This window comes from Paralichthys olivaceus, chromosome 12 (genome assembly GCF_024713975.1).
Source record: "Paralichthys olivaceus isolate ysfri-2021 chromosome 12, ASM2471397v2, whole genome shotgun sequence".
Taxonomy (NCBI): Eukaryota; Metazoa; Chordata; class Actinopteri; order Pleuronectiformes; family Paralichthyidae; genus Paralichthys; species Paralichthys olivaceus.
This window is the reverse complement of record NC_091104.1, coordinates 9845613-9870699: the sequence shown is the minus strand read 5'-3', so window position 1 is coordinate 9870699 and position 25087 is coordinate 9845613. Positions and strand designations below refer to the sequence as shown.

Genomic DNA, 25087 nt, shown 5'->3' with positions numbered 1-25087 from the left:
CACAATCCAAATAAATAAATACAATCAGTCACACGTTTAAAACAAAACATCACAGAGTGAAGATTTAAAACCAGGAGTGAAGCAGCTGAGTAAAAATACTTTCAGGTACAGATCGTGTATTTCCTCTGTGAGCGTCACTACACCGGTGTTGTGGTAATTGTTGTCGCTGCCCGATGGATGACTGCTCCCGTCCCACAATGCGTCTCGGTGGCAGTGTTGTGGTGACGTCACGGGTAGCTGCGGGGGGACGGCAGCTAGCCGGTGGGCAGGGCAGTGGTCCCGCTGTCGGCTCCTGTGACGCCGCCAGTCGAGCTAACGCCGTCATTTTAAACGTCACACACGGACACGCAGACTCCGCGGGATGAGCTAGAAGCTGCCCCCCGTGTGCGGCAGGTACGTGGGTCCCGATTTTATCGCTGACTTGTGGCAGAAGTCGCCGGAGTGTCCGGCTGCGCTTTGTCGCTGCACGGCTAGCTTAGCTTAGCTTGCAGGTCTAGCGGGCGGCGGTCTGTCGTGCCTGGCGCCGCCGAGGCGCCGGTGGACGGGTCGATAAAAGCGCCTGTCGGTGGCCTGTGAGTCACAGACAGCACGCAGAGCTCCGGGGCGGCAGGTGCTCAGGAGGAGCCGCTGAGAAAGGTGTGTTTTCGTGGAGTTCCCGTCAGAACCATAGGCTAACACACTGTCACGTATGCTGTTATCTTGCTAGCGGGGTTTGTGTTGTTAGTTAGCAGTGCTACGTTAACTGAGCTTTGCTGAAGCAAAACAATGACACATTCAAAGGTTTTACTCGTGATTGGCTTGTTTCTATGAAACTAACTGATGGTAAAGGCTGAAAGGTTTTATCTTTATTTGATTTGAGATATTTTTTCTTGTGTTTTCAGTTTTATTCTTCGTTTTTCTTTCCTTTTTTTTAAATACACTTACATCTTCTGCACCATTATTGTACAGACTATGTTAGTTTAATGCACAGCTTTGTATTGCTTCAGTTATTTATCTTTATATCTGTATTTATATTTGTCTTTCAGTCACCTTATACTTATTATTATTACTGAATATTATACTGTCAGTACCTCCATTAGCACAGTGAAAGCTTTGTAGGTGTTCTGGTGACTTGACTCCCACTGCAGTGAACTTATTCTTGACTCATTTCGACTTTTTATTATTCTTATCCTCTTGTGTTTGACTGTTTTGTGTGACACTGGGTGCCTTAATTCCCTCGGGATCAATTAAGTATCTGTCTTGTCTATATATCTATTTGTATTATAGCAAAGTGAGGACCCAACTTTTTAAACTGGCGCTGTATTTTTCCTGATTGTATTTTGCAATATCTTCTTTACTAAACCTATGACATGGGCAATCAAAGCACTCTTTGGTTTCATTGGATTCAACCATTAGAAGTTGTAGCTTCCTCTTTGTCTTTAGTCTTGTCAGGGATAATCAGAAAACACAGAGGAGCTAAATGTAATTATCCTCTTTACAAGAGTGAACTCATGTGAACTCTCACAGTCTCCTCTTCTTCTTCCTTCCTTCTTTCCCTCCTCTGTCAGTGCACTGAACCATGGGTCGTTGCAGTGTCCATGTCCTGCTGCTGCTGTTGCTGAAGGCCCTGCACACATCAGCTGAGGGCTCAGGTACCCTGTTCCAAAATCATATCGATTCTAATCACATTTCTTATTATTTGCAGATTATGAGGCATTTTTTCAGTTGACAGTTGGATCTTGTGCACTCACACCTTCTGTGAGCAATTGTTTGTGAGACTTGACATGAAAGATGTAGGCATTGATGTTCTCAGTGACAGCAGGGACCAATTCAATGCCAGGGTTTTGAAGTTGATATTTCCTTAGATCTACAGTAACTATGGCTTGTTCCATGAAATTATCTGGATTTCTTTACTGATTAAAAGCTGGTGTAGGGTAAATACTTTGTTAATTAGCAACTAGCAGAATCGATTGAAGATTGAATTGTTGTGGACAGTTTAAATCATTAAATAATTCCCAATATATATAATGTATGCCATTAGAATTTGAAAAAATTGGATGATTAAGTAGACACTAGACTGTGTGAATCTTGAACAATTTACATGCAGTTCTCCATTTGCTTTTTAAATTGCATATTCTGTAATGGGATGATGATGTGACTGCACTGTTTTGAAAAATGTTCTTAAAAAAAGTCTTGCTTTCTTTTGCAATGTGCACAAAGCTGAAAAATGTGAATGGGATAATAAGTAGCAGCTGTTGAATCATTAACTTGGGACATTTATTCTGACAATATGGGATAATTGAAGATTTCTTATTTTATCGTGTTTGTGTATTTTATGACTTCTTCAAATTTAATTTATGGATAACTGCCAATGAAGTGTCTTTAATTGTAAGTGCAGTTGCATTTTGCCAGATGGCCAGCCCACTAGTTGGTGTGAGTGAGAAAGTTTGTGAGACAAAAATCTCTCCATTGGCTTACGACCTTAAATAAATTCAGTGTTAATGTGTTTCTATCTCGTGTGAATGTGTGATTAACTCGTATCATCATCTCCACAGATGGACAGTTGGTATGTTTGTGTGATAGCCCAACATGCCCTCAGGTCAACCGCTGCCAGGGAACCCGGTGCTTCTCCTCTGTCAAAGTGGGCGGCAGCAGGGTGGAGTTTGAGCATGGCTGCCTGAATGGCCCGGAAAAAATCCTCTTACATTGCTCCACAGCGCCGTCCTTCCACCAGGCCCTTATCTGCTGCTCTGAGACCATGTGCAACGGCAACAACACCAGGAACGCTCTCATGTCTCTGCTCCCACCAGGTACATGAATCACAGCTTAATACTTGTTTAACTGGAATCAGTAGAACACAGACTTCCACCAAGGCCCAACACCCCCCTAGATTTAATCAAGCTGCACCAAATTGCACACACTCCTAGATATCAGTTCTCTAAATATGCCTTTTTTCCATGAAAAAAGAAAACAAAACGCTCTATCTCACAATGTTTAATGAAAGTGATAACAATTTGTGAATCCCCCCCAAAAATGTAATTGGTTCTTTCTTGGCCTATGTCCCATCCTCCCACCAAGTTTTGTTTAAATCTGTGCAGCTGTTTCCGCATTATCCTGCTTATTGTTTATTCTCCAAAGTGTCCAAAAGACAAGTCATGTTACAATGTATTTTTTCCCCTTTTTTAATCTCTACCCTTGAGAAGATGAGCCAGAGGGTGAGCCAGTTCGGTATCGCGTTGAGACCTTGGCTCTGTTTGTACTCGGCCCAGTGGTGGTTCTGGCTTTGCTCTCTGTGGTATCGGTATTGGCCTGCAGGAGGCTCCACCACGGCCGTCTGCAGAGGCTGCAGGAATTTGACACTGAGCAGGGAGCCATAGACGGCCTCATCTCCTCCAATGTGGGAGACAGCACTTTAGCGGTAAGAATGGCGACAGCATGTAGATGAATTCACAACAAACCAGAGAGAGAGTTAATTGCACATGTAATTTGTCCTGTTGTGGGACTTATGAATTATCTGATGTTGTGGTCATTCCTCGCTTTAACAATGTGTACATTTGTGTTTACAAGGTATTTTTTGCTCCAAGAAATTATTTTCAGTCATATCAGATTTCTCGACCTGCGACATCCTTTGGTTTTCATTTAGGGTTATTGAGACTGTCTACAAATGTTTGAATGAGAAACTACATTATTTGAATTCTTTGAATTATTAATACTGAGTTGGTATATATAGCTTTTTATGTTGAAAAGAATTTCCATAAGCTTTATTATACAACATTTGCATGTTTTTCCAGTCATTGTATAATTTCCAGTTTAATTTAAAATCATTTTTATATTTGCTTTTTTAAATGTTCCCATTCTGATATTTCCAAGATATAATGGTGAAACTTCCAGTTCATTATTTACAGTCAGTCGCACCTTTTTTTTCCTCAATTAGCATTTAAGTCCCAGGTTTCTGTAGAGCAGGAAAGGATTTTGATGACAGTTGATGCAGAGTGGCTTTGCACCTACATGTGATGTGTTTAGTACGATGCTCCTTCAGAAGATTATGACATATAAATCTAAACTGATGCCTGTTTCTGTCTGCAGGACCTGTTGGATCAATCATGTACGTCAGGTTCCGGTTCCGGTCTTCCCTTCCTTGTCCAGAGAACTGTGGCGAGGCAGATCAGTCTGATGGAGTGTGTAGGTAAGTGAAGCAGAATTGGATTCAAGACTTTTTGATTGGTTTATTCATTGGCTGATTTGGTCTGATTAGAAAACTAATCGAAAATCATAAAAAACATTAATCAAAAAGTAGACAATAGCACAGAAATGGAACTGTATTTAATAGTTTCCGAATAATCAGGAAAAGAAAACCTCATCTCAACATTAGCTTAACAGCAGTGAGCACAGCGTCGGTCTTGTGTCATTCGCAGGCTGTTGTCCTTCATGCTGTTTTGTTTGGCTGCTCATCAGTTTTTTTCAAAGATACTGATGTCTGTGAAGATAATCAATCATTCAGATCCTTTTCATAGTCGCCTCAATTCAACTCTTCTTGGATGATTATCAAACACATCTATTTTTAGATTGTAAATTGTATTTAGATACAACTGTGATAAAAATATCAAACAGACGACAACAGGGTGAAAAGAAAAAAAGTCCCATCATATTTCCCTGAATTAAATCAATAGAAGTCGCCTGTTACGTACAACACTTGTCTTACAATGGTCATGTTAGATTTAAGATAATAAATGAAAGTATGTGGGTCAGATGCCATGGGATCCTGTCTTGTGCTTCAGTACGATACAGTTTGTACCAGTTTAGAATTGGAAAAATGTGGTCTTGGTGTGGAAACTGTGTTGGAGAAATCAGACACCAGAGAGAGCTGCAACATCCAGAACATGAATGTAGCCATAAAGTAACTTTAAAAGCATTGAAATCACATCCAATGAAAAATGTAGGGGACAGATATCTGCATATTTTCTGCCCTGACTTAATGTGCCATCTTTCATTTGTCTCCCTTCTTTTTTTCCAGGCAAGGGCAGATATGGAGAAGTGTGGCGGGGTCAGTGGCAGGGCGAGAACGTGGCTGTTAAAATCTTCTCTTCAAGAGATGAAAAGTCCTGGTTCAGAGAGACAGAGATCTACAACACAGTGCTGCTAAGACATGAAAACATACTGGGTGAGTCTGTTGCACACACACGTGATGTGAGTTCTCGCTACACTGGAGGTTGAGTGAACAAAAAGCTTTTTTGCATTTCTTTCTTTCCTGGATTCATGCCTGTAAGTGTTTGGTTTTTGCATCATTACCAAGGATATAGTTGAGCTTCAGAGGAAAACAGCTTTAGTGATTTGGTTATCTCAGCTTCATTAAACAAATGTTCTGCTTGAATCACTTTCTTTGCAAACTAAATGTTGCTGTGATCCATGCTTAATTTAATGTCCTTGTGTTCTTGCCACCTTTCAGTGTTTTCAAAGCAAAGGAGAATGCAATGAAAGCAACATGTGCAACATATCGTTATACAATTTAATGAAAATTATATATAGTTTCTGATTCTGTTATATTTCATTCCCATTTTTTCTCCTCTCCTCTCAGGCTTCATGGCGTCTGACATGACTTCTCGAAACTCCAGCACACAGCTGTGGCTCATCACCCATTACCATGAGAACGGCTCGCTTTATGACTACTTGCAGCGGGTTGCCGTGGAAACGTCAGAGGGCCTGGCGATGGCGGCGTCAATAGCGTGCGGCCTCGTGCATCTGCACACTGAGATCTTCGGCACAGAGGGGAAACCGGCGATTGCGCATCGGGACCTGAAGAGCAAAAACATCCTGGTCACAAAGGAGCTGCGCTGCTGCATCGCAGACCTGGGTGAGTTATGTTTCTACTCTTATATCTTCTGTGACCTTTTATCAGAGAGATTTAGGTTCTTGATCTAATATTTGATCTTTTAGCCATTTATGGCACAGGAACTAACAGGACCATTATTCATTCAATTTGAAAAATGTTATCTAATTATTAACCATTCAAAATGTAATGTTAGTTTATGTTCAGTATTATACATTATATGTATGTTTTCTTCTTAAATTAAAAAACAAATGGATTAAAACGTGTATCATTGAATTGTTTTATACCAAAATGCATTGTGTGTCTTTAAGGACTAACAATGTACTGCCTAAGTATATTTACAGCAGAGCTTATTTCTTATGCTTTGAAACCTTGCATGGTCTGCCAAACCTCTTTGTACCAGGGGTGTATTTGTGTGTGCGTGTGCCACCGGACAGATCTTTTGGAAGTCCTGTTATAATATCATATGTTGTTGCACGTTCCAGGACTGGCTGTGACTCACTTCCAGGCAGACAACCTGCTGGATGTGGGCAACAATCCAAAGGTTGGCACCAAGCGCTACATGGCACCTGAAGTGTTGGACGAGACCATTCAGACCGACTGTTTTGATGCTTACAAGAGAGTGGACATCTGGGCCTTTGGACTGGTGCTGTGGGAAATTGCACGACGCACATACAGCAACGGTGAGTCCATTCCACATGATTGAGTTTTTGGAATCCACTTCAGACCTCTCAGGTTACATTGTGTTTGCTTTAATACCAATGTTCTATTTCCAGGTATCGTTGAGGAGTACAAGCCTCCGTTTTATGATCAGGTGCCAAACGATCCCAGCTTTGAGGATATGAGGAAGGTGGTGTGCGTGGAGCAGCAGAGGCCTTTCATTCCCAATCGATGGTTCTCTGATCCTGTGAGTGTTTTATCTTCACTTTTATTTACCCATGTCAAAGAAATTATCTTTCCTGTTCCCTGATGTCAAAATGCTGTAGGAATGAATCCACTTGTGGTTCAAAAATATCCTCAAAGATAAGCAATCACTTGATTTTCTGAGTTCCTGTTGCGTAATCAAAGTTACATGAAGATAAATGGCCAAATGTGTGGCCAAACAGGTCGCTCTTTAAGAGGTGGTCTGGAACCTGAGGGATCACGGAAAGATTTAAGGGACATACAAGAAGCAGAAACATAATACTTCTAAACATTTTCTTTCCTGAAATACTTTGCTCAAAAAATACAATATACTTTTATATATTTAGGTTTCCAAATGGCCTGAATGAAATGGAAAGGGAGAAAGGAGGGGAACATAATTCTGGATTAACTGTCCCAGGCTCATAGACATATTTGTCCTGTTAGTCAGGTCACTCATAAGACATACTTTCCTTTAAACAGGGCACAAGCCAAAACATTTTGAAACCACTGCTTTAAAACATTCAACTGATTTGATTCTCATATCTTGATGATAATAATAATCAATTTTTAGAACAAACATTGGATTCCATTCAGATTCTCAAAGAATTTGCTGCTTTTCTTGGTCTCATAGTTAAGAAAATATTTTGTGGTTTGAAAAAAAAAAAAAAAAGAAATTAGATTTTAACCCCTTTTGCTCCAGGATATTATACTGTAAGATATTAATAATATGCTGATTAATTGATGAATTCCTTCTCATGCTCTTATGTTGCTTTGGAGACCAGTTAAAAGTTCCCACTACAGCCGTCTTCATTAAGGTACATGGTCGTTGGGGATGTCATTTGTAGGATCAAGACAGATGAAGAATATATATTGTCCCCAATTCCCAGGAGACAGAGCAGTATCCACCCAAAGAACACAGACGATAAGACAATAAATACAATATAAAAGACATTTAAAGGTCCAGTGTGTAAGATTTAGGTGAAAGGAAATTTTAATATAGAATAATCCTCATGATGTTTTCACTAGTTTGTTCCAATTTTTTTTTTACCCCTGAAAAGATGGTTTATATTTAAATACTTTACATCGAGGGGGTCCTCTCTACGGAGGCCAAACTAAACACCTTTTGAGATTTTATGACAACTGAAGCTACCACAGCTTGTTTTTTGTGTTTGGAAGAGGAGGAGGGGGGTGAGGTGAGGGGTGTTCAGCTGCAACATGCAATTTCAACACTTGATTCTACACCCTGTACCTTTGATCACATAAAAAAACTAATTGCTGGGTTTCAATAAAACAAGTTAGGACAAGTGAGTCACAACTTTTTCTTCCACACACACAAGCTGCTGCTGCTCTGTCGCCATTACCAGCGTCACATTCATCATGTTTTGCTCTTTTATGAGCTGGCACTGATGTTAACCTAGTGGATATTTACAGCTGTAACTGCTTAATGATAAACATGACAAGTGATTAGTACTAATACTAGTCAGATAGTTGTTCACTAATACCCAGAATCCGATCATCAGAGTTTCCTCTTACTTTCTGTATCACTGCATGAATTCTTCTTCACTGTCTGTTTCTTTGCGTGTTCCTCCGTCAGACTCTCTCTGCGCTGGTCAAACTGATGAAGGAGTGTTGGTACCAGAACCCCTCAGCCAGGCTAACGGCGCTGCGCATCAAGAAGACCCTGGACAAGATCCACAGCTCTCTGGAGAAGGGCAAGGAGTCGTGAGAGGGAGGGGATCTTCAGAGGCAGCTGCCTGGTGTCGGGGGGGTCGGCTTAGAGACGAACCACGTGTTTGTTCAACGTGATAAAGAGGAAGGACAGAGGAGTTCAAGTGTCATCTAACATCATCCCTCTCATGCTCTCTCACATTCTCTTGCTTTCTCTGTGGTTGCCCCCCCCCCAAGATCCCTCTCTCTGACTCAGATGTTCAGAATTGTCCTGTCAGGGAAAAAAAAACTGCCTTCGCCAAGGGACACAAACCTGTTGCCAATGTGTTTGCACTGACTTGAACTGAGTGTGAACAACACAGATGGCATATTGTAGTGATGCTTTAACGCCCACCTCTCTGTCTCTCACACACAAAACACGACATTCGAAGTCGCTTACAGTTCAGTTTCTGATCCCCAGCCACTGGTTTTGGCGCGTGGTCCGAGCATTTCGCTCAGAGACAATCGGAAATATTTTCACTCATTTAGCTTTATCACACCATGCCAACAAACGCCACAAACACACACCAAGCACACACTAACAAAAGGAAAAGAGCCAATAGAAACAACTGTTTTGAAACTTTTTAAACGTAGTATGATATTTATGTACTAGAGCTCCACTACTACCACACTACTGAGGATATGTAAGACTGATGGTGCGTGAAATGGACTGACTTTATATACAAGTATTGATGCCAATGAATGTTCTATACCCATGTTGTCATTAATGAAGCTAGAAAGAAACAATTTGTTGAGGAAAAGGAATCGAGCTGAGGAGAAGAAGCACCACAAATGTTACTTGTTTATTCTGGTGCTTCCTGCAACAAACACAGTAAGCTCCTGACAATAGGAATGATTCTGTATCTTATAAGAATATGAACTGACGTGTTCCTCTCTGCCTGACACGTCATAAACTCACTGTAAAAGTCTTCTCTGTCAGCAGAGAGGAATCAAGGAAGACCTGTTTGTGCTGATTTTTTTTTTTTTTTTTTAAATAAGACACTGGAGGTGAAGACTTTATGTTGCGAGCTGGGCCTCTATTCACTCCTCTCGTCTCCCATAATGCATAACACTGTACAGGTCCCCTGAATAATGGAAAATTAACGCTCCATCTTCATTTGGAAACAGTTTTTATTTAAAAAATACAGTTACTGAGGAGTGTGGTTACAAACAAACTTGTTTTGAAAAAAACAAATTTTGCTTTGTCTTTTTTATATGTAATAAAACATTTACTGCATTCTTGCTCAACTGTTTGCTGTTTTATGATTTTAGAAAACTTCATTTTCTAGGTCATTTTAAAGGAAAGGCTCTTAAAACAGTGGCCAGATGATCTTTCTAACCTGTGGCTGCAGAGTGACACAAGTTCTCTGGTTCTTAAGTCAAATGCTGGATTCTACAACATAAAGCTTCATCTTTAATTTATTCCTATACATAATTATCACCTCTGCACCCATTTATTAACAAGGTTTACATTTCCTTGTGTGGGGGATTTAACTTTTCAATTCAAGATGTGATTTTGAAAACTGCTGGCACAATCAAAAGCTGTCCAACAGTTACAGATTGTCTAAGTCATTTTACAGTTTAAGTAAATCCAAATACTAATCATCCTCTGCTACTTGTAGCCTCACCAAAGTTTACAGCGATACATTGTGCCTTTATGTAAAGATGTGAAACTTGCTGGATGTGCAAAACCTGCAGTTCAGGAAGATGACGGCATGAGCTGCATTAAAACCATGTGGAGATCAGTCCCGCGTGAGATTCTGAGACATTTTTACTCCACAGCAGCAGCGAGGTTGTGAGGTCATTTGAGGTTGTCTGGTAAAGTCTTGTACGGGTTGAGGATGCCTTTGGGGTCTAGCATGGTTTTGATGTTGCCCATAAGAGCCACGGCCTGGCTGGGTTTACTGTAGTAGATGTAGTTCCTCTTCTTCAGGCCCAGTCCGTGCTCAGCGCTGATGCTGCCCTGGTAACTGGCCGTCCACTCGTAGACAAACGGCTCGATGGCAGCGAGGAGAGACGGGTCTTTGGCAGGAGATGTGATGTTTAAGTGGAGGTTGCCATCACCTTCAGGAGGAGATTGTAAGAGATTGGGTGTGAGTGAAGTAAACGGAATTTCAAAATGCAGATAAATTGTTGTAGGTATGGTAACCAAAGAGATGCCAAGAAAGTCTCTTTCATTCAGGCAACTATTTCCCTTCTACAGACTAAAAATAATCTTTTTCCATCCTCTGCTCTTACCTACGTGTCCGTACCCCACCACACTCTTGGCTCGGCTGCCCACGTGCTTCCTCATGTCTGTCACCAGCTGGTAGATCTGCTCCACTGGAAGTGAGATGTCATACTTGTACGTGTAGCCCTCGTGAGTCAGCGCCTCTGTGACGCGTTCCCTCATCGACCACAGAGCCTGAACAGATAGAAGTGGGAACAAATCATTATTCATTTCTGGGCCCTTCCCAAAAACTATGGGGAAAAATCCACAAAACTTGGTGGAAGGGTGAGACATGGACACAACATTGATTGAAGAGAGAGCATTCGACTCTGTGCCATTCTAGTTTGTGTTCATCTGTGTGTAAGTAAGTTACCTTTATTTTTGAATCCTCAGTCGCCACAGTTCCATCAGTGATAAACAAAGAGGTCATCGCCTCTTCGAGAAAGTTGTGGAGTTTTTCTCCATCGTGTGTCGCGTCGGATCCAGATGTTTCTATGACGATGTAGAATGGGCAGGCTGCAGGGGGGGGGGGGTTGATGTGTGTCAGTGACATAAAAACACTAATAAAGAGTTTTAACACGAGGTTGTAAACTTTAAGTCAAATCCTCCCTTATCCACAACTGATAAAGATTATGATTGTTAATAAATACACATATACTTGAAAATGGCACATGAAGCTTGTTAACCATGTTATCACTCAATTATATTTATATGGGACTAATTAATGCCTTACTTATCAGCATTTATAAACATTCCAGAAAGGTCTCATAAAAATCTAGTACGTCAACTTTGTGAAAACCTTTTGTTATGCGTGAGTGGGAGTGGGAGTGTGTGTGTGTGTGTGTGTGTGTGTGTGTGTGTGTGTGTGCGCCTACCAGAAATGGGATTAGGTATTTTGAGGTGCGTGTTCAGCAGCCTCATACATTCACTGTCCAGGAACTCAAAAGCTGACAGGATTTCTCCCAGCATGCCTCTGCAGAGCTGAAACGTCTGCAGTAGCTTCTCGAAGGTCTCACAGCCTAAAAACACACACAGGTAACTAGATTTAGCTGTGATGTACAAGAAGAAATTCATTAACATTATTAAAGTCACTGTTTTTACCTCCAAATCTGAGTGACGAAGAAAAATAACCTACCCAGGAAAACCACGTTGACAGATTTTGGTTTCCGAGGACAAAGAATCGACACGGCTGTAATGACTCCCAGTGTACCCTCTGACCCTATGAACAGCTGTTTGAGGTCATACCCGGTGTTATCTTTCCGCAGCGTGGTCAAACAGTCCAGCACCCGCCCATCTGCCAACACCTGTACATGTCACACACATCAAAACACATTAAATCAATTCTTTATCATCAGAATCTTGTGAGCTCACACTTCTCCTCCATGGATTTATCACCAGACTTGGTGTTGAAGATGGAGAAAGTCTCGCAGTGGTTTACTCCACTCACCGCTTCCAGACCCAGCACGGTCCCGTGTAAGGAGCCGTACCGCAGCAGCCGCAGTCCGCCTGCATTTGTTGCCACGTTGCCTCCAATTTGGCAGCTGCCTTTTGACCCCAGATCCAGTGGCATGATGTAGTCTCTGTCCTCCAGGTAGAGGGACAAGTTTTCCAGGACACAACCTGCCTGGCAGGTTAGAATACCTGAAACAAAGTGAAGGAGAATTCTGACTGTGATTGTAGGACTGTCAGTGTGTTTATATGTACGTATGTATACACAGTAGTACGCCTGGATAACCACTGATCTACTTCAGTGAGAGTGAAGTGTGGAGTTATTTAGACAGAGATCCAACAATGTGGTTCTCTGTAAACTTATTTTATATGTTAGAAATGTCTACAGCTTCATACATCAGGATTATTAACACAGGGAACATGCTTCTGTTAGTAATAATCATTTATAACTGATTTTCTAAATGTTTCTTCATTGACCACGTGAGTATTTTGTTAATTTGAACCTACCTGAGATGCTATCAAACTTCAGGATGTTGTTCATGAGAGCAGTGGAGAGGATGATCTCATCGTAGACTGGGACGCTGCCTGAAACCAGCCCAGTGTTGCCTCCCTGAGTGTTGACTGCCAGGTTACGACTGTTACAATAACTGCAGAAGGGAAAATAAATAAAATACTTTGAAAAAACATGTCTTGTTTTTGTATCAAGTCTACTTCTCACTGTTATTTACCTGAGAATTTGAGAAACTTCCTCTGTTGTCTGAGGTCTCAACAACACTTCACTGGAACCTGCAGAAGAAACACATATTATATAACGTCACTTGTATAATAAAATAAGTCCTGATGCTGATTTCAACTCTTCATCATCACCTCTCACTGATTTGAGCCAGTCTTCATTGCTCGACTCCAGCAGGTCTGGGTCAGTGATGGTCCCGCCTGGTAGGACCTTTCTGAAGAAGGCCAAATCTTCTGGAGTCACTCTGGAGAAGGGCCGCCTCTCTGGGGCTGCGGCTGGAGACGGCTTCTGTCCATCTGCCTCAGCGTGTAGCCTGCGAGTGGAGGCTCCACACTGCCCAGATCCACAGAGGAGAGACGGACTGCGGAGGTCTGCAGGTGAGCGTCTGGTTATGGCTGTAGATGAGAAGGTTCCACAGGAGCTCAGATTTCTCAGAGCTGTCCTCAGTTTTGACGCTCTTTGGAAAACTCCTGCCATGACTGAAGATAAGGTCCGAAGAGGCAGCTAAACATGCTGCAGAGAGGAAGTGGGAGGAAACACAAACCTTAAATACCTAAATATTGTATTAAATATCTCCATTACTTCTATGCAGTGACAGCTTTGAAAGAAAGAAAGTATCTGTCTATCTAATCCTCTTTTCATATAGAAACACAAACCTCAATGCTTCATCGAATAAGCTCAACTCTTATATTTATAGATATTTGTGGTTAAAGACAGTTTCCACGTGAACACCTCCTCCATCTGTGTCTCACACGAGCGACAGAACAATGTGTTGACTCCTCACATCACTGCTCATCTGTCAACTGCTGCCAAAACATCTGGAAACACCTGCAGCTCCGGTTAGCTTAGCTCCGTTAGCTCAGCGTTACAAAGCGAATTAGCGACAAACGTCCTCCGTCACTCACCGTGAGGCTTCAGCCGAGAGTCCGCATCCTTCTGTGTCCTCTGTGTCTTCTGTCGCGCGCTCGGCTGAACTGTGTCAGAGTTCAGGAACGTGTCTTCTCTTCTCTGAACCAGTCCGTGTTTACAACCTGCTGCACAGGAAGTCAGCGCCGGAGGTCAAAGGTCCCGAAGAAGAGAGTGGACCAATCAGAGGACGCGTCGCTTTCGGACTGAACCAATAGGCGGGGGTCTCACTGTAATCACGTTATGTATATATACATGTAAATAAGTTATAAATGTGTTTATATAATTGTTGAACTCTTTTCAGATTAAAACGTTTTTGTCTCTGTACAACCAACAAGATGAAAATAAAACTAACATTAATAATTTGTGTTTCCAGTTACTTGGAATTACTAAAAAATAAAAGATCCAACTACTGTATGAAACAGTAATGTTTACAATATATTCTATTTAAATTGTATATATACTTGTGTATATCCTGTTTACATTTTGAATATTATTCCTATTTACTTATTTATTACTTTTTTAACTGGTGCTTTGTATTTTTACTGCTGTAATGTGACAAATGTCAACATAGTGGGATTTATAAAGAATTATTTGATTTGATTTAGATTTTTTTCAAATAAATTTTTTTATTACATTTTCGAATTTGAGTTTTTTTTTTATCATTTCACTGCTTGACGTTTCTAAAATTTTGTCTAATTGACAGATTTGTTTGATTAGAGATGAAACATCACAGAAGCCTAATGAGACAAAAAGCTGGACAAATACAATTTGATTGATTAAAGTACATGTTTGACTTTTTAAACGCTTATTTTAAACTGTCCTTTTCTTTATAGTTTCTAACATGTTTTTTTTATTTGCGTAGTGCACCTGCACTTTAACACTGTAAAGACACACGCAGTAGAATATAAAATGTATGGCAGCATTTACATAATCAAAGCTAAACATATACAGTTCGTAATGTACACAAACCAACTGTGTTTATATAATACCTACTTACCTGTTTATAGTACACAGTATATGTTTATGCTGGTCATCATTGTTTCTGTATCCTCCTGTATGTTTGCATGTGCGTCCACTGGAAGCTTCTGGATACTGGACATCAGGGTACGCAATAAAGCTAAAAATAAATGTACATAAAGATTTATAATATGTGCACATAGTTCTACTATTGGGGTTATGGTGCACAATACTATTTCTTGTTTTTTTTCAGTACCTCCCCAGGATTAAGCAAGATTAAGATTTGAAAACAGGATTTCTTTCTTGTCAGGCACAACTTTTCTTTACTTACATTTTCTAACTTTAGTGTTTTTGTAATTAAAAAACTGTGTAATGTTTTTGCCGGTGTTTTAAACAGCGTTATGAATCAGATTCAGTTTATACAAAATCAATAACAAATGACTTTATTTGAAAGTTGGACAAAACTTCGGATTTATTCCTCATGCATTCTGTAAAGTACATAGCATGCAAACAAAGCCCAGAGTAACCCACAGTAACAATAACGCTGTAACTTCGAATACTCTACATCAAGACAGGTTTTTAATCATCATACTTTTACTGCTGCTCACGCTGTAAATTCCCTGAATACAGTTCACATAATGATCGACATAACAGTCTCGTGAGTTCCAGAAATAAAAAAGGAAATTAAGGAAAACAGCAGTGGAATACTATGAAGACCAAACAGAAACACTTTCAGGCACCAGCAACACTTTCAGGAGTCATGACTGAGGAGAACCGACAAGACCGATCGAGTCTCAGTTCACCAAACCTCTTCTCAGGACGTGCACCTGCCTCCATCTTTTCTCCAACACTGGCGTAACGAGCAGTCTGGGTCTGCACAGCGAGAAGTTGTCTCAAGCTTCCAGCGTTAAATGTGAATATTGATTGAGGGCTGACAGAACACAGAAGCAAATACCCATTTAAGATGTTTACATTTCACTCACAAAACAACTCAAATGTGTGATGGGGATCTACAGGTGTGTGGAGGATTAGCACCTTCTCTCCATATGTAACCGTTTTAAAGAATAACAGCTAAGTTTCAGTTTCCAGAGCTTCAGTAGTTGTTACCCGTGTCCAGCAGCTCACAGGTCAAACAGCTTTTCAAAGATCATTTCTCAGAAAAGATCTCACGTTATAGAGCTGCTTCCACCCAACGCTCCGCTGCTGCTCTTCACACACGACTCGGCTGGCATCTCCAGCAGGTCTCAAGAGAAGAGAGTAGACTCAGCCGTCGCCATCCAGTCCAGCTCGATGGCGTTCAGCTCAGCAGCGTGAACCTCCGTCGCTTTGCGGTGTGTTTGCTGTACTCGTCTCAGAGTCGGGCGCTTCATTTGGGACAGGAGTGGTCCACGCTGAGCTGTTGTTTGTCGTACTGCGATATGAGCTTCTTGATGTGAGCCAGTTTGTTGTGTAGGTATTCACAGCGGAGCTTGTCCTTGTTGTAGTTTGGGTTGGACTACAGGGAAATGAAGCAAAGAAAGCTTGATTATGTATAAACGTCATCTGAAGCAGTGTTGGGATCAATATCGTCAAGTATCTGGAAAGTTGTTACCTTCTTGATTTTGCGATACTCTTGAAGAATCTGATCATGAACCGTCTGCAAGAGATAAATAAAATAAAACTCTGTAGTTAAACTGTCATTTTAATCAAGTTAGTTTGTTCAAACAATTTTACTGTAAGGTTAATGACCTGTGTGCGACAAGTTAAAATCAAACTTTTACAAATCAAACGATGAATGAATTATATTCAGTTTATTCAGAGCAGTCCTTATTTTAAAAAGTATGGTTAAATATGCTACTAGCTCGAGATGGGTAGGACAAGAGTATGACAAATGTATCAGCCACGTAGTAGTAATAATAATAAAACATTATTACCTTGTATTTATGTGATTCTTGGTGAAGCTGTTTGCGCTGTGTGTCCAACTCCATGAACTGCCGGGTCACGCCATCGATGCGAGCGTGTAAATCTCTGTACTCATAGTACTCCTTGTTGAAGTCCTCTTTGTAGCTCTGCCTCTGGTCGTGGTTGCAAATCACCGTGTACATCCTGTGAGGAGAGAGTAGAGACCGACCAGTCAGATCAATCATCTACAAAAAAAAGCTTGATTTTTGCTGAAAAGGTTCAACGATAGAAAAGCTAATATTTACAAAAGTTTGATACAATAGTATAAAGCTTTTCTAGCAAAATTTACAAAAAAATTATTTTCCCAAGAACTTTCTCTGTAAACATGGACAAAAGCGCCTGGGTTTCATTATTGGTCAAAAAATTATTGTCAACTAAAATCAAACCAACGTAAAATAACTGCTGTGGAAAACGCCAGCTTACTTGCCCAGTCAGTGAAATTCACTTTCAACCCCATTTTCACAAACACGAGGGAACTGAGCTCCTCAAACGTTTCCTGATCTCTGCAGAAAGCTCCTGAGGTGGAAACAGTCTCGATACCAACAGAAACATACTTACGATAAATAATCTGCTGAGTCATTGTCCACTTGAAGCTCAGTAGAGTCGAACAAAATCTCACTTGGTTCTGAAAGAACGAAAGAAAAAAAGAATGACAGACGATTTTTAAAATACTGACACACTGACGCTTGAGGTGACACAGTAACAGCTCACAGCACTGACCTGAGCAATCCAGCAAGACTTTGCTTGTGTCGTCTGAACTCTGATCTTTTCTCCTTTCTTTCGCACCTCTCCACTTCTCCTTCTCCTTGACCAACGATAGAAAAAAACAGATGATGTCAGTGAAATATGATGCACGTTCTGACAAAATGTCAAAAAGCTCTGGAAAATCCACAAACCTCCGGGCCGGTTCTGCTTGTCTTGTCTCTGTGTTTGTGTTTGCTCTTCTTTCTTTTTGTTGTGCGTCTGCTCAGATCGGGCACTATCAGAGGGGACGGAGGGCGGTCAGAGTCGGGTGGGGGGAGGTCTCCTGGGTCCTGCTGAGCACAGGGAGACGGCTCGAGCCTTTTAGCCACCTCATCTTCCCGCTGACAGACGACTGACAGGGAGTCAAACAGCTTCCTGGGGTCAAGTGAGTTATTTTTCCCGTCACCCGCCCTCGCATCAGCACAGTCTCTATGAGACACTTGTCCAGAAGGCCTCAGTCTCGACTTGTCAGCTGGTGTTTTGCTGGACAGATGGGAGATCCTGGGCTTCTTGCTGACCAGAGGGTCGGTGTATTCCTCTGGCAGGGACGGTTTTGGACGGTGTGCTGGGGAGGAATTGGGGGTGTCTCGCAGGGGGCTGACCTGGGCCTCAGGGGCAGTGAGGAGGTTCTGCTGTGGCTGAAAGAGCCTCCTGCACAGAAAGAGATATCCTGCATAAAACCTCATATAGTGTTATATAAATGCATGTAAACACACTTTGTTGAATAGCCTGATGAAGATACATTTGCTGGTTAGAGAGTGGATATCATTTATGAATAAATTCTAGTTAAAATTCTAGTAAAATATAAAGATCTGTTGCCTTTTAATGAGAAAGCCTCTCTTCCACTTGATAAATCAATTCTCTGTGGGATCCATATTTCCAGAAAAGCTTGTTTGATTGAATTGTATATTATTTCATCATCATGCTGCATTTGAATGGAACATGTGTAGGAGTCACTGGGATGCAGCACACAGCAGCGTTCTCTTTTTGGCTGCACACCTTCTGACGATCGACAAAATGGCGTCATCACCAAATCTGCATTCAACCCATGTCGGTGCTGCCTTTACATCCCAGCTCCTTGAAGGAACGAGTGACAGTGCCAAACTAACCTTGGTGAATTATGTCCTAATAGTGTGAGTTACATACGCCCTCCCCAGAATTCACCCAAAGTTCACTCAAGTGTCAGGGCTGGAATGACCCGACCCACACAGCTTCATGACTCTGGAGCAGGGACTAGGGTTGGCTGCTTTTCCTGGGGAACCTTGTTGTGGCATGGGGGGAAAGCAGCAAGGTGCCCTGGCCATCATTTTAAACATAAATGCAGCCGAGAAAAAGCCCCAACTGCCTTTCTGTTGTGTTTTCATACTGCAGAGTGCCGAGTTTTCATCACTTTTTCTTGTGCATTTTCCTCATATGAATATGGGAGCACATCATTCCTCATGTGTGTTACCTGACAAGGATCCTTTTAAGGAGCTGCTGGTCTCCTGGGGTGTAGCCTGGCCAGTCCTTCTGCAGATCCTTATACAGACTGTCCCTCAGCACGAACGTGTTGTCTCTACTGTTGAGTTGTCCAACCTTACATACACACAGGAGTGAGAAAGAAAAAACAACATAAGCCAACAGCCAAGTACAATTTTGAGAGCCTCTGTCTTTCTCTGCACGATCTTTCTTTTTGTGTACTTTTAGCCTGTATTTATCTGGGTACAACAGAAAATAATCACCTCCATCACTACAGAGTCCAGCATGTCTTTGTCCTCTGCTGAGAATCCGTCTTTCTGCAGCCTCAGGATTAACTCAGGCCTCTTGTACGGCCTCAGAGCCAGCAAGTGTGTCAGCCTCTCCCTGAGCGGCCTCTCCTGCACATCGCCCATGCTCCTCCGGTTCGACACACAGGCCCCCTTCTTTAGCTTGGACACGCCTCCGCCCCCTCTCTTGATGTTGCTGAGGAAGGACTGGGATGACGGTCTGGGCTTGGTCAGGCTGGCCAGCGCGGGCGCCGGGGCTCGCACCGTTACCTTCTTGCCTGTGCAAGGGAAGCAGGAAATCACACATCAAAAGACGCCATTCCCAAATAAAGAGAAAAATATCTTCAAAAAGAAATTTCAAAGGGACGTGAAAGGTTTCTAAAATTAAAAGGGGACCTTGTGCTGGTTTTGTAAAGATTTTTTTTAACCCCAAATGTTGCATCTCTTGAACCTTGTAAATGTGTATGATCAAAGACAGGGAGGAAGACGTGGTGGATCATCATATTTGAACTGTGGCAGAACCGTGAATAAAAGAGTAAAGACCTCATTACACCTTACAGAAAACTCTCATTGAGGTTACTAAGACGCTGCTCTCTAATTTAGGAAACAACAACACGGGTGCACAAGCCTTTAGTTCTGTTTTTTAAGCACTTCCTCTGAAATGACTAAATGATCAGAACTAGTGTGTATGTGCAGTGAGCGCTTAGTGAAACATGATGATGGTGGCGAATATATCTGTTTAGAAGGAAGTGGTTTGGTGGTGAGAAGTAAGACGACAGTGGTGACACAAAAAAAGCTCAATCACTGGTTTGATCATGTGTATGTGTATTTGAAGAGCGTGTTACAAAGAACACAGTCCAGTGTTTGTAGAGACCCGAGTAAAACCACTGTACAATATTCTGCACGGCGACAATATGCAGTATACAATATTGAATGTGCATGTGTGTGTGCATGTGCATGTGTGTGTGTGTGTGCACTGTACAGAAGGTTTACTCAGTAGAAAACAGACAAAAGGGCAAAATGCTGCAGGAGAGAACACTGAAGACTGGCTGTCACTGGTAACCACACATGTTGCTATGGTGACCAATGCAATATGGCTGACTGCATTTTTTCCTCTTTGGGATTTAACCAGCATAGTCAGTGTTACTGCTTAACTGTTGTATAACCAAGCAGGCAGGAGTGTTTTCTGTGTTTCCTACCCTGGTAGCGCCCCCCGTGTTTGATGACGATGGTCCCTCGGCTGCGTGTCTCCTCCTCAGCCTGGGCCATGCTCTGACGAGCCTTATCGTACGAGTCATCTGTGGCGTTGACTGTCATCTTTTTCTGAATCACCCCCAGACAAGACAGTTCTTTGGCAGCACTGGGAGGACGAGGAGGAGGACAGTGAGGACAGACAGAGCTTTCAGGACTCCTTCTACATGTTATACATTTCAAATTAAACACATTTCAGTGGATACCTGCTTCTCAGGTGAAATACACAACACACACTAATCTGTAGTTCACCATTTTTAACATGTCAGATACCAACACTGTTTTTATATTTTTGTCAAAACCCAACAGTTAATTTGATGCACATTGTGAGACTTGTAACAAATTCACATCTCTACATTTCCGGCTTGCGAGGCCTTTTCACAGTGAGTCAGGAGCCCCGTGCTTCGTCTGGCATTTAAAAGATACGTTACCAGCGGGGTGACTCTCGTTCAGAAGCAGGGGTGGAGAGACATTTTAAAATATTGACACTCATTCACATTCTCAGTTAATTCTATTCATGGACAACATGTAAGTAAACATGCAATCACGTAATGGCTTCAGACAAAACACGCTCACAGCCCTCATGAGTGGGTTTTCAATTCCTTGATTAGATTCAAACATGCAATCTACTCTACATTTATCACATGATTGCTTTGTTTGTTGCCTCCAAACTGAATTTTGCAACTTTTCTTTCTGCAAACTCTGCAATGTACCAATGATCTACATGTTGTATTTTCCCCTAAATTGTAACTCGCACATCTTAACAACAACAAAAGTTGGTGCAGGTGATCTATTCTTCTGTGTTTTACCCTGTGCTGAGCTGTTGGACGCAGTCAAAGCTTCCATTAGGATTGTCACGGGCGACGTTCGTCACGCCAAAAGTGAATATCCTGACGTCATCTCTATTCTCCGAGCATGGGATAGAGATTCTCTGCAAAGATAAATGAAAACAGAGATACAAAGGATGAGATTTAACATCTTTCAAATGTATGAAATCAAATGAAGATGTGCCTTTGAGACATTGAGAGACTTTTATTCTACAAAATAAACGATGTGTATTGATGTTTATTTTCTTAATTTAAGTTCTATAAATCAAGCCTCAGATTTATATTGTTATAAGTGTTTGATAACAATACATTACACTAGTATCTCAATATTTATTTAGTAATATAAGCATCGGCTCCCAAAAATACATCTTGGACGAGCAGTTCTTCTTCTTACCCCTTGATTTCCATTAAAACAGATAGTGGGATGTGAAGACCAGCCCTGAAAAAAAAAGAAAAAATGCTTGAATTTAAGTGCGTCTCAGTCACAAGCACAAGTCTTTTTTTTTTTTGTAAAATGAAGTGGATTCCACTTCATACTATTCTTGCATCTCCTGACAAACAACAACATTAGCACCCCCTGCCCCACTTACATCCCCAGTGTGACCAGTCACAAAATAATGATTCACCATCTTATCACGACCAAATGCAGCGTCACCTCACGCTGGGGCGAGTTCGCCTGGAGGAAACCACAGAGGCCAAAGTGACACGTTTGTGGCACGGACCGAAAGTATTCGATGACTAGAATCTAATTGACCTTTTCATGGGGGGAGGATTTGTGAGTCCACCTGTTGATGGGTGCACACAGAATGATGTGGCTGCCAGCACAGAGCATGGAGGTGTGTGTGTGTGTGTGTGTGTTGTCTGTACGATCAGGCCAAGTGGGTTATGAATAGCCACACTTAAAGGCTAAATAAAGAAACTAGGTATGTGCACAGCAAGTATTGTGCATGTGTCAGTTTTCAGTTTTGCGTTAGGTGTTTTCCACCCCTCCTTCCTGTGCATCTCTTTGTGTTATAAACGAAAGAAGGGATATGACAGCAGCAGGGTGATTTATCAGAAAAGATTTGGTGATGCACTTCTCCTCTGAGGAGTTTCCTCTGCCTGTTACAAGGAATTACTGAACAGAGGAAGTGCACATGGGTTGTTCTCTGGTCAGAACTTCCTGCAGCGTCTGCGTCATTTATGATTAACTGGATCAAAACGTTTGATTACAACTCTGTCCATCTGTCAGCGTCGATAAAAGCTGGCTGCAGCTCAGGATACGTTTGGCAAACAGTGATAAGTGCTCCATCTCTCAAATGCGATCCAAAAAAATTCCCTTCTTTTCCTTTCCTCGCACTTTATGAATATGTGTGTGAATGGGTGAAAGGTAAAATTGTAGCGTAAAGACATTTGAACGTTAGAGAAGTGCTATATAAATACAGACCGGGGTAATTCACTGACATTTTTCAAACTCTTACCAACTTCACACACTCCGCGACATAATTTTGCAATGGCGGCGCGGCTTTCTAGTTCATCGTCCCCTTCCCCGCTGACCGCCGCCTCTTTACACGTCAACAATAAAAAACTAATCTGGTGTCATTAGGAAAACGCTCCAGAGCTTATGAGACACATATTTTCAACACAAGACGGAACGTGACGTGCACAGGCAGGACATCAGGGTTAGTGTGACCATTTCCCATCAACCATCACAGAATCAGGGATTGTGCACCCCCCAACCCCCCACCCCCCCTTTCTATGTGATTTATGGCCCCTGGTTGATAAAAGCCCTGGATGCGCCCCTGCCTCCCACAGTCACTCACACTTCCAGCTCGTAATGTCGCGGCCTTTTTTAGCAGCATCGTCTCACAAGAGAGTTTCCGCATTATTCTTACGCAACACGGTGCGTCTCCATGTCGGGGGCAGAACCAGGTTTCTAACAACAGCCACCAACCACAACAACAACTACTTGGGCACCAACCCGCCTCTGCCCTCGCCCTCTCCGGCCACCTCGCTCTTGAAGTGAGCCTCCTCTCGCGGAAGTGGCGGATTTGAACATTTACCCCGCGCGCTGGCTCGTTATTCGGGGTTTGGAACATGGACCTACCTTTCCGGTCTGGAAGAAGTCGATGGCTCTGGCCGCGCTGTCAGTGAGTTTGACGTGAAAAACGGAGACGTTGCCTCCGCGGCTCAGTTCCCCGCTGGACAGACCGTAGCTCTGGTTCTCGCTCAGCAGCGACATGCTGCCTCCTCCACCGGGTTGTCAGACTCTCTCGCCCCGGACCGAACACAGTGACATTACCGCCCGAGCGCCGGCGCCAGGATCCCGGAGAGAAAGACGAGCTCAGCGCCGCCGCCGCCGCCGCGCGCTATTCTGGAGTAGATCGCATTACGTCATGACGGCAGGGCCCAGGAGGGATCTGATTGGCCCGCGGACATAAATAAACCGTGACGTAGTGCTTACTCGTCCAGACTCCTCCTCTCACACGCAGGGATTTTCTCTGGTCGAACTGATCAGTGATCAGCTGCTTCAGGTTTTAATGATTTATACATTGATGAGAACAACTAGAATCATTTCATCATAACAGGATTCTTCTTTAGTTTAAAGATTAGACAACAATACAAGAGTGATGCAAGGGCGTGTCCCTCTCAGTTCTGTCAATTAAATAACAACTACAACGATAATAATAATTATAATGATGATGATGATGATGATAAACTGGATTTGTACCTTTCAAAGAAGAGATCCAGCTCGAGGTGCTTTACATACAATACAAGCATGTTAATACAAATAAAAACAAGGTTTATAAATATAAATTCATGTTAGAATGTAATTCATATAAGAGATTTTAAGTAACATAAGAACACGTTGATAACAAATAAAAACATGGTTAGATTAATTTAAAAGAAGTGCAAGATCTAGTTAAGGGCTAACGTAAAGAGAATTGTTTTACGTTTTCTTTTAAAGTTTACTGAACTAGCTTCTCTGATATCTAGCGGCAAACATTTGAGAATACATTTTCAAATTGTACATAATGTTTGCCCATATCACACAACAGACATTGACGTTAAATGTACCAACAACTTGTTCTGTCACAATTGTACTTTTACTTCTCTTAAATTTCACATTTATAAAGCAAGGTTTTCTAAATCCTCCCAACACTTGAATCTCATTATATGATTTAATTTAATTTATATATGATGGAATCAACATAAATAAACCATGATGCAGATGTTACGTAACCACTGCTACTTTTTCTGACCCCTCTCCTCTCAATCTGCTCATTTCCCTGGTTTCACACACAGGGATTTTCTTTGTGTTTGTTTGTTTCAGGCAAAACTATCATAAAAAAATTCACCCAAGTTCTTTGGAATTTACAAGATAAACTGGAGAAAAGCATGATTGTGCCCCTCCCCCTTCTGTTTCTGATGAAATTAGAGAAAATCATGTTTTTGATTTTGCATAATAGTGACCGCTGTAACACAATTATTACCAAATTCATTGACAGTGACGCTAAATGTATCTCTTGTGGAGATTGGTCATGCACTTGTTTTGACACTGTCTCTACTCTTCTGTCTCTGGGCAACACAAGACAACAATTCTGAAAAAACTATGCCCAAAGACAATATCACTAAATTCAAATGTAACAACAAGCCTTACAATTGGTAGAATTCATATTCATGCAGTAAAGTTTTCAAACCTCTCCTCAGACTTTAATCTCATTAAATTATTGAACTTAATTTCTACATGGAGACATTAACCCTTACCCAAACCATAAAGTAAGCACACACTGTTTTACTTTGAAGAATGTGTTTGAATCTCTTTTTCTCTGCATGATTTCATTCAAGTCAAATTTATTTATTTCACTTAACAGCCACCCCACAGAGAACAAAGCCAGAGACGAATACTAAATGAAAAAAGAGAAC

General features: G+C 41.7%; 3 protein-coding genes across 4 annotated transcripts; 1 reads left to right on the top strand and 2 right to left on the bottom strand.

The window, feature by feature from the left end:
• Positions 1–220: 220 nt before the first annotated feature.
• On the top strand, positions 221–9653 carry acvr1l (activin A receptor, type 1 like). 2 transcript variants are annotated; one of them, XM_020098100.2, is made up of 10 exons: positions 221–393; positions 1548–1631; positions 2535–2789; positions 3183–3397; positions 4066–4165; positions 4994–5140; positions 5555–5830; positions 6292–6489; positions 6583–6713; positions 8304–9653. In XM_020098100.2, exons 2-10 carry the CDS (start codon positions 1559–1561, stop codon positions 8433–8435), a joined length of 1527 nt encoding a protein of 508 aa, XP_019953659.2. In that variant the 5' UTR covers positions 221–393; positions 1548–1558; the 3' UTR covers positions 8436–9653. The 2 variants fall into 2 exon arrangements, with proteins under 2 accessions (XP_019953659.2, XP_019953658.2); XM_020098099.2 differs by having other exon boundaries at positions 222–636.
• Positions 9530–13871, bottom strand: d2hgdh (D-2-hydroxyglutarate dehydrogenase). Its single transcript, XM_020098098.2, has 10 exons — positions 13713–13871; positions 12942–13320; positions 12803–12860; positions 12582–12721; positions 12073–12266; positions 11761–11929; positions 11501–11644; positions 10999–11141; positions 10655–10820; positions 9530–10480 (listed from the first exon to the last, which is right to left on the bottom strand). The coding sequence occupies exons 2-10, from the start codon at positions 13282–13284 to the stop codon at positions 10218–10220; spliced, it is 1620 nt and encodes a 539-aa protein (XP_019953657.2). The 5' UTR covers positions 13285–13320; positions 13713–13871; the 3' UTR covers positions 9530–10217.
• A 1229-nt stretch (positions 13872–15100) lies between these two features.
• On the bottom strand, positions 15101–23749 carry LOC109636412 (RNA polymerase II elongation factor ELL-like). The gene is made up of 12 exons (XM_020098094.2): positions 23268–23749; positions 21576–21620; positions 21164–21285; positions 20303–20463; positions 19080–19381; positions 18809–18933; positions 17511–18009; positions 17335–17419; positions 17173–17239; positions 16587–16758; positions 16265–16309; positions 15101–16168 (listed from the first exon to the last, which is right to left on the bottom strand). Exons 1-12 carry the CDS (start codon positions 23400–23402, stop codon positions 16040–16042), a joined length of 1887 nt encoding a protein of 628 aa, XP_019953653.1. The 5' UTR covers positions 23403–23749; the 3' UTR covers positions 15101–16039.
• Positions 23750–25087: the final 1338 nt, after the last annotated feature.